This window comes from Macrotis lagotis, chromosome 3 (genome assembly GCF_037893015.1).
Source record: "Macrotis lagotis isolate mMagLag1 chromosome 3, bilby.v1.9.chrom.fasta, whole genome shotgun sequence".
NCBI classification, from domain to species: domain Eukaryota; kingdom Metazoa; phylum Chordata; class Mammalia; order Peramelemorphia; family Peramelidae; genus Macrotis; species Macrotis lagotis.
Window position 1 is genome coordinate 289265990 of NC_133660.1, and position 10638 is coordinate 289276627.

A 10638-nucleotide genomic window follows, 5' to 3' on the forward strand; every position below is an offset into this window, starting at 1 on the left:
TTGTGCATAATTCCAAATCACTCTCTAGAAACGTTGGGTGAGTTCACAGCTCCACCAACAATGTATTAGTGTTCCAGATTTTCCACATCCTTTCCAACATAGATCATTGTCCTTTCTGGACATATTGGCCAGTATGAGAGGTGTGAGGTGGTATCTCATAGATGCTGTCATTTGCATTTCTGTAATAAGTAGTGATTTTGGGAAATTTTTCAACTGACAATGAATTGCTTTGATTTGCTCATCTGTAAATTGCCTTTCCATTTACTTTGGGCATTTGTCAATTGGGGAATGGCTTGTTTTTTATAAAAAAAATTTTCACAATTCTCTGTATATTTTAGAAATAAGTCCTTTGTCAGGAATGCGAGTTGTAAAAAGTTTTCCAATTTACTATTTTTTTTATCTTGTTAACAGTGGTTTTCTATGTGCAAAAGCATTTTAAGTTAATGTAATCAAAATTGTCTAGTTTGATTTAATGATGTTCTCCATCTCTTCTTTGGTCATAAACTTTTTCCCTTTTCATACAAATAACAGGTAAAGTATCCCTTGATCTGCTAGTTTTATTTATAAATCCTGTATCCATTTTGATCTTATCTTGGCATAGGGTGTGAGGGGATGGTCCAACCCAAGTTTCTGCCATACTAACTTCCAATTTTCAGAACAGTATTTATCAAATGAGAGTTTTTATCCCAATAGATGGAATCTTTGGGTTTATCAGACAGTAGACTATTATAATCATTTTCTGCTATTGCACCTAGTCTATCCCACTGATCCACCATTCTATTTCTTAGCCAGAACTAGGCAGTTTTTTTGATTGATGTTTTATAATATAATTTTAGATCTTGTAGGGCTAAGCCACCTTCTTTTGCAATGTTTTCCAATAAAATCCCTGGAGATGATCAACTTTTTTATTTTTCCATATGAATTTACATACAATTTTTCTAACTCGTGAAAATATTTTTACGGAATTTTGATTGGTCGGGCATGAAGCAAGTAGTTTAGCTTCAGTATAATTGTCATTTTTATTATATTAGCGCTGCCTTATCCGTTTATACTTTGGTATTTCATATTTTCCCAGTTATATAAATCTGATTTTATTTTTCTGAGAAGTGTTTTGTAATTGTTTTTAAAAAGTTTCAGACACTTCCTTGGCAGGTAGATTCCCAGGTATTTTATATTGTCTAAAGTCACTTTGAATAGGATTTCTGTTTCTAGCTCCTTCTGCTGTATCTTGCTAGTCTTATATAGAAACGTTGAGTATTTATGAGGATTTGTTTTTATGTCCTTCAAATTTACTAAAGTTGCTAATTATTTCTAGTAGTTTTTTAGATGATTTGGGGGTATTATCTAGGTATACCATCATGCCATCTGTAAAGAATGAGCATTTTGTATCTTCTTTCCCAATTCTAATACTTTCAATTTCTTTTTTCTCTTATTTCTGAAGCTAAGTTGTCTAAGACAACATTGAATAGTAATGGTGATAACGGGCATCTTTGCTTCACCCCTGACAATATTGTGGAAGCCTCTAGCAAATCCCCATTGCATATAATGCTTGTTGATGGTTTCAGATAGATACTGCTTATTATTCTAAGGAAAAATCTATTTATTCCTTCACTTTCTAATGCTTTTAGTAGGAATGGATGCTGTATTTTTTCAAAAGCTTTTCCAGCATCTGTTGAGATAATGATAGGATTTCTGATAGGTTTGTTATTGATATAATTAATTATACTCACAGTTTTCCTAATATTGAACCAACCCTGCTTTCCATTCAAGTAAGATCACTCCTACTTGATCAAAATGTATTATCCTAGTGATAATTTGCTGTATTTGTTTTGCTAAGATTTTATTTAAGATTTTTTCATCTATATTCATCAGGGAGATAGGTCAATAATTTTCTTTCTCTGTTTTAATTCTTCCTGGTTTAGGTATCAGAATGATATTGGTGTCATAGAAAGAGTTAGTCAGAGTTCTTGTCTTCACCTACATTTACAAAGAGCTCATACAGAATTGGAACTAATTGTTCCATCAATGTTTGATAGAATTCATTGTGGATCTTTCTGGCCCTAGAGATTTTTACTTAGGGAGTTCAATAATGGTTATTTAGGTATTTAATTTCCTCTTCATTTAACCTGGGTAACATATTTTTGCAAATTTTCATCCATTTCACTTATATTATCAAATTTATTGGCATAGAGTTGGTCAAAATAATTCTGAATTATTACTTTAATTTCCTCCTCATGGGCAGTGAGTTCACCTTTTTCATTTATGATACTAACAATTTGGTTTTTTTCTCTTGGTTTTTTAATCATATTGACAAGAGGTTTATCAAACACTCTCAATTTCTTCATTCCTCCTTTGTTCCCTCTTTGGAAAGGGAAGTACATGGATAGAGATTACACTAATTGCAGTAATGGAAAATATATTTCCATATTAATGACGTACAAGGAGAAAAGAGAAATAAATCACAAATCAACAAAAGGAGAAATAAAGGATGTAAGAAAAAGTACAATTTAATACAAATTTTTATTCCAACAGTTCTGTCTCTACTGGTAGATACCATTGCTCAGAATAAGTTGTGAATCAATAACATGACAAGAATTTCTAAGTCATTCACATTAGGTCATCTTACTATATTGCTATTACTGGGTACAATGTTCTTCTGCTCATTCTCACTTTGTTTTTCATCAGGTGATATGAATTTTCCCAGATTTTTTTCCTTAAACTATCTCACTCATCACTTTTTATACCTCTTTGTTAGGTAAAAGGGTATGCACAATTTTGGGAATATTTCCAGATTTTCTTCAGAATGGTAGGACTAGCTCACCATCAGTGCATTAGTGTGCCAAAAATTTTAATAATCCTTCCAACATTTGTCATTTTTGTTTTCTTTCATATCGGACAATTTGGTTTGAGATGAAACCTCAGAATTGCTTAAACTAATGAATATTTAGCATTTTTCAATTGAAGAATGATTTGTGTTCCTATAAATTTGGCACATTTCTCTACATGAGGGCCTTAAATAAGAACATTTCTGGAATTTCTCCTCCACCTGCCAATTTTCTGTTTATTTTCCTAATCTTGTTTCACTTGTCTTAATAATTAAAAAAAATTAATTGAATATAATAAAAATTATTCATCTTATGTTTTTAATGTACTCTGCCTCATTTTCATGATATTTTTCTCATCAACACATTTGACAGTTAAAATATTCCATGCTCCTGTAATTTGCTTATAATATCATCCTTTTTAGCTAAATCATGAACCCAATTTCACTTTATGTTGACATAAAATGTGAGATGTAGTTTTATACCTACTGTCTTGAAAAATTCTTTCCAGATTGCCAAATAATTTTTACAAAATTCTGAGTTCTTTTCCAAAAACCAAGTAATAATGTAACCACTCCTATGGCCCACCACAGGCTTTCTTTTTTTCCCAACCTTTGTGTATAATCTTTATTGAATTTATTCAAGAAGAGTTCCCAAAATTGAAAATATATATTATATACAAAAGCATTGTCCTTCAAGAAAAGGGTACTCCAGCCTCCCTTAGAGAGGTTCCTGAGGTGTTTTGTACAACTGCAGCTTCTAACTCAGTTGGTGTCTGGTTCCTGGCTTTGCATCCATAGTTTCTGTGCATTTTTCTGAGTGATTGCAGCATACCCACCCACTGGCCATCCCCACCCCCAGAATTTCCCACTTGGTCAGAAAAAAAGGAAACCTGAAGAAGAGAGACAATGGAAAGATTTTGAGGTCAAGATATTCAAAACTGGTTTTGCAATGTGATGTTTGAACTGTACTGCACTCCAGGCCAAGCCATCATTTTGGACAGACAGACCTTTACTGCCAATTTAATTTCCAGACTTGCTCTATAATAGATTTTTATGCTGAAATTTATTGCTTGTCCCTCTCTCTCTCATACATCATGTTAAGCTCCTTGGCAGATAATTTGAGACAGCTCAGATACTTTCAGTCATTACTCAAGTGTTCATCTCTAACTCTTTAGAAGGCAAAAGAAGTGAACATATATTACTTTTTTCTCTGTTCATGCATCCATTTATCTATCCATATTACATTTGTCTGTCTCTCTGCCTCTAAGTTTCTGTCTCTGTCAATATCACTGCTTTTGACTCTGTCTCTGGGTCTGGTTGGGAGTCTGAGTGTCTGCCTGTTTGTCTCTCTCTCTCCAGGTGGTCAGGAAAATTAATTTTCATTAATTGTCTTGTAAGAAAAAATTGTTGTGTTAGGTGGTAATTAAATAAAAAGACATGTAAAAGTAAGTTTTGGTTGTCAAAACATTAAAAATTGGTAAAAAAAATTAATGGTTCCTATAAATTTCACAATATTGTGTTCTCTTATAGATGTAAAGGGAAAAATAAAAGTCTTTGCCAAAAGGTTTAGCTAAGTGTTAATTAGTACAAATAAATACACCCTTGAGTGGTTGCATTTTTAGGAGATTTGTCTTGGACTAGAATGAATTACCATATTATAAATAATTGCAATGACAAATTTTGCCAATTGAAATACACAAGATCAGTATAATTGAGCCATTATTTTTGACAACTGACCTAGCTCTATGCTAATGAAAAGAACACAGAGTATCCATCAGGAGATATAAGGCATTTATTTAAATTTCCAGATTTAGCAGAAAAAAAAGTATAACAAACACCTAAGGAAAAAAGATGAATGATATAAAAAATAGGTATAATGAAGACCAATTCTAATTTGAGGAATGAAGAAAGATTTTTCGCAAAATCAAATCATCAATTTGAGATGAACACACTATAGCAGTTATCAATCCAAACCCTTCATTTTACAAATGAGCAAAATAAACAGTTTTATTTACCAGGCTGGAAATTAGAATATACATCTATACAAATACATATACAATATATATTATATATATATATGTAATTCTCTTCCTATATATTATATATAATATGCATATATTATATATAGTAATTTTATTATATGTATTAGTATCTAAATTTTAACATATATTTGGAAAGGTGAGTACATCTTCATCATGCAGAGGAGAACACCAATAATATCATAAAGATGAGTGGAAGCAAAAATATGAATGTGAGAAAACAAGTTACACAATGAGCGTACTGATGGCTGCCTTTGATTACACTTAACAACATTTATGCAAGGGATTGATTAGTGCTCTATTATTCTGATGACATTGTTGTGCAAAGACAATGAGTCAGTATCATGATACCACACGCACTGTTAGGATGGGTCAATGTTATGCTAAAATAAATGACTAATTCATTCCATTCCATGTAACATTTTATCTGAAGAAGCATTTTCCAGGATGATAAAGGCTGTAGATTCACTTCATTCCTGATTTAGGTGAACTTATGGATCAACTTGAACATTTGACCATCCAAATACATAAACTTCAGGGGTTTTTTTATGTTTTCAAGAAGGTGGGAAAAACATTCTCCTGATCATCTTACCCATAACAACTGTGACCTTCTGATTCCTCAGACTGTAGATGATAGGGTTCATCAATGGGGGCAGTACTGTATAGCTCATTGCAATTAAAAGGTTCTTGATAGGTGAGTTGTCTGATGTGTCACTGAAAACAGCAATCATTATAGAAATGAGAAACAATACAAGGATGATCAGCTGAGGGGAGCAGGTTGAAATTGCCTTGTAGCGTCCTTCCTCAGAAGGAATCTTGAGTATATTGGAGAAGATGCGAGCATATGAAGCACTTAAAAATGCAAAGCAACACAACCCTATACATAAACTTGGTACAAGTAATAGAAACTCAGTTTGAAATACATCAGGGGTTGAGACTTTTAATACATGAGGGATATCACAGAAAAACTGGTGGATCACATTAGAACCATAGAACGGCAGTCGAAACATGTTGCCTGTGTGGACAGCTGAATACACAATTCCACTGAGCCATGAGCCAACTGCTGCCCAGACACAACGTACTGGAGTCATGATATTGCCATAGTGAAGGGGGTGGCAGATGGCTACATAGCGGTCATAGGACATGGCCACAAGCAAAGCAAAATCTGTTGTTCCAAAGACGAGATAAAAGAAAATCTGAGCAGCACAGCCAAGGAGGGACAAGGACTGAATACCAGACAAAGAATTCATAATGAATTTTGGAACTGTGACTGAGATGGTGCAGATATCCACAAAAGATAAGTTGCTCAGGAAAAAATACATAGGAGAGTGAAGTTGTGGGTCAGTAATAATTGCAGCAACAGTCAGAAGATTTCCCATCAAGGTTGCTAGGTAAATCACGAGGAACAGCACAGCATGGAAGACCTGCAGCTCCCGCATGCTGGAGAACTCCATGAGGAGGAACTCTGTGATGATGGAGAGGTTGTTCATCCTTGCTGGCATTCTGGAACTTAACTAACATCAAATAATACTGTGAATAACAGAAAAAGTTTTAAAAAGAATGAAGAAAAATGCTTTTTTTCCAAATAAAACTTGGAAACTACTCTGTCCCATCAATTCTGAACTCAAGAAAGATCAGACTTGGTTTTATAGCCCAAACCAGCTGAAGGAAGAGCTGACAATAGAAACAATGAGTCTAAAATAGGAGAACATTTAAATACTTATCTGTACAGAATGATGACATGAAGTTTAATAGAATGAATATCAGTGAAGCGAAAGATGCAAGTAAAAAGTTATTATAAAGGCTTATCATCACTGAGGATGGAAATTATTTCATACATCTGTGCACATGCATAAACACACATACTCATACACATTAAACATAAACATATATGAACAGATATATACATACAATTTACAAATATATGTAAATATATCTATTTGTATATCCACAGGTACATTGATTTAAGTTTACATATATATATATATATATATATATATATATTGTTAGATCAATTTTTATAAACATTGATTGAATGAGAGAAAGAAGAGGATGAGAGAAAGAGTGACACTATATTTCAATGGGTTATGTTTAGGAAAATGGTCTGAAACATTTAAGAATTATATAAAATATCCTTATAATTGACATTGAAAAGAATTAAGGCTGGTGTTGGGATTTTATTCCACAGACATTTGCTAGAGAGAAAATTCCATCTACCATTGCAGATGTGCAAAATAAAAATAAAGATAGAGGTAGAGTTGGAGATATTAGAGACAGAAAAAGATGGAGGAGAGGAGATAGAAAGATAAAATAATGAACAAACATCCATATAATTAATAGATGATAGATGAATAGATATGGATGTTAAAAGCAATAGAGATATTGATGAAATAACACAGATATACAAATATATATTTTTCCTATATAGAGATATTTCACATGCATAATATTTGTGTATCTAAAATAGTGTTATATACTCATATATGTACATATTTTTATGCATATGTACAGAAATACAAGTAATACATGTATAGCCAAAAATATAGATTAGATGATAGATGGAATAATATCCCTTTATAAATCTTACAATTAACCACAAAGATTATTTTAGATTTCAACATCCTAACCAAACTTGAATTCCCAGTTCAAAATTAAAATTAATTCTCTAAACTCCTAATATCCCAACATATAGTCACAAAATTAAATCATTTTAGTAGCACAATAAAAAATCCAATGCCCCTGAGTTTTCTGATTTAGCAGTTTCACCCCTGCCATATACATAAACTCACAAACACACACAGGCGAGTCTACAAAAGTATGTATATGTATTTCAACATACATATATATTAATCTGTAGAAGAAATATACCTATACAAGATTCATAATTACATACAAACACACATAGACATATGTGTGTCTACAAAAATATGCATATGTATTTCAGTATGCATATATATTAGTCTGTAGAAGAAATACATCTATACAAGATTTATATTTACACACACACAGACACACACACACAAACATGCAATTGTAATTGTTGTTCTCCATGCTTCTCTTTCCCTCAATATAAACAAAAGACCTAGATTTCTCAGAGAAAAACTGGATAAAACTCAAATTTACGAGTTTTAAGACATATCGATTGTATGGACACAGTTTTAGGACTTATCATTAAGAGTAAAATTTGCTCTATTTTCTGAATTTCTAAATGTTAGTCTGAAAAAGCTTGGAGATCTGGCATCTACTTCAATCCATTCAAAAGTGACCTCCACCTAAAAGAGAGTGAAGATCACACAACTTTCTGAAAACAACAGACAGTTGCTGAAGCTCTTGGAGAAGTAAATCATCCCTGTATTCATGTACCATTCAAGTATGATCCTAGGAGGAGAGACTCAAAACTAAATGAAGCCCAATTATCTAATCCTTTATTTATGAGAGAGAGAGAGAGAGAGACAGAGAGAGACAGAGACAGAGACAGAGACAGAGACAGAGACAGACAGACAGAGAGACAGAAGAGACAGAGAGACAGAGAGACAGAGAGGAAGTGATTCCTTCCAGGTGGCCCGATTTGGAAAAAATAAAATCAAGGTCAAATAACTATCTTGTAAAGTCAGCACTCCCTCCATTGAATTTGTTCTAAAGTTCAATCCATCATTATGGCAACAAAATTAAATAAAGAGGAGGGAATGGATGAAACAGAGAGGTGAAGTACATCGTCTCACAGAAACTTTGTCCTCCAGGTATCTTGTTGCACTCCAGCATAAAGAATAAGCTAGAGACAAAATGCATCAAGAAACTTCACCAACTAACCATCTCCTCTCCTGATAAGTAGCACAAAATTGAAATTAATTGAAGGCAGAACTACTTTCTATCTTTATAGATTAGAAACATAAATTTGACATTTATATTACACTCCTGAGATTTGTGGAGTATTTTACATGGATCATCTCTGAGGAGCCTCAAAAGGATTCTGTCAGCTAAGATCAATTTGTCTACATAAAATAGGCACATGAAAGGGGGAACAGCAATGCTGAGACTGACTCATAATCAAATCACATTAAATCATTTATGAAGTAAGTGTCTTCTATGTCCCTGATATTGTGGTAAGCACTAGAGGTACAAAAAAAGGCACAAGATATCCCCTGACCTCAACAAACTCATAGCAAATAAGGATAAATGAGCATACATAATATCATATTTATGTATATATATATATATATATATATATGTGTGTGTGTGTGTGTGTGTGTGTGTGTGTGTAAGCAATATATACATATATATATATATATATATATATATATATATATATATATATATATAGAGAGAGAGAGAGAGAGAGAGAGAGAGAGAGAGAGAGAGAGAGATTTGGAGATAATCTCAGGGGAAAAACAAAAGAATTACTGAATGCATAAGAGCTAAAAGCAGAATTTGATCTAAAGTCTTACTTGATTCCTACCCACCAGACTATTCATTGTGTGATGCCAAACTACCTCAAACAAAAAAGAATCACTTACACTGAAATCATTCCTGTGATTTTTGTGCTCAGCAACGGAGCAAACTCACTAGTCACAAAGAAAAATAATCATCATCATAATGAAGATACCTGAATTGTTTGTTCTTATGTGCATGCATTCCAATATATATTGAGTTACTTACAGTTCTACAATCTGGGGATTATTTCTTTTTTCACCAATTATTTCCATTCTCACTGGCTTACTCAATAACATGGCAAAGTATTAAAGTCTAAATTTCTTAACTTACACAGGCATTATAAAAGTTGTTTTGGTGATTCTTATATTGTAGAGCCTGCTGAAATATGTCATCATTTGGAAAAGGCGCTGTGAGATCACCATAGTGTTCAAAGTGAATATCATCATCCCTTTGGTTCCTGTGGATTCTTTACCCAGTCCATTGAGAATACTTATATAGGGTAGAAATTATTTTATAAACAACATGGTGAAAAACTTTGTCCCTTTAGTCTCATTAAAATATCACCCCCAAAAAGTATATGCTACTGGGAGTCTCTCAATCCATGAGGGTCTTAGTCAATTAAATAAACACTGAATACATGTTCTCTGTTAAACTCTGTGGAAAGTGAAAAAGAAATAGAGGCAGGGAGATGAAGGGGGAGACAGCAGGAGGAAAAACGAAATGAGGGAGAAGAATAAAGGCAGTGCAGCTGATAGTAAATGAGGGAAATACTGTGTTAGGCTCCTCCATTAAATGGAGATATTAGAGATCATGCCTCTGCTTTCCTGTCAGAGTGTCCAATGAGAGTGTTAGCAAATAATATTAAGCAGTGTGTCATTTCATGATTTTGTTTTTTAAATAGTTCCATTTTTCAAAACTCCTAACTCAATTTAAAAATGCAATATTCAGCATTTCTTTTTTGTCTATACTCCAAAGAAAAAGGAAAAGGGTTTTTATAAAAACACATGAAAATATAAATACAATTATACAAAAATATACAAAAATTACATGAAATTATCATTAGAAGCTCTTTTGTGGTGTCAAAGAAATAAAAACTTGTAGGATGCTCATCAATTAAGAAATCACTGAACAAGCTGTGCTATATGAATGTGATGGACTACTATTCTACTATGAGAAATGGTGAAGGGATAATTTCAGGAAAAAATGAGATTTAGATGCACTTGAAAAAGTGAAAAGAAAAAAAACATGAGCTGATTGCCCATGATAAAAGGAATATTGTAATAATGTTCGACTGTGAAAAAATAATTAATCTGCTCAATAAAAAAATTGTAGAAAGTTCCAAAG

General features: G+C 32.8%; 1 protein-coding gene across 1 annotated transcript; it reads right to left on the minus strand.

Moving 5' to 3' along the window:
- Positions 1 to 5417: 5417 nt before the first annotated feature.
- On the minus strand, positions 5418 to 6353 carry LOC141519442 (olfactory receptor 14I1-like). The gene has a single exon (XM_074231682.1). The coding sequence runs from the start codon at positions 6351 to 6353 to the stop codon at positions 5418 to 5420; it is 936 nt and encodes a 311-aa protein (XP_074087783.1).
- Between the last annotated feature and the right edge of the window lie 4285 nt (positions 6354 to 10638).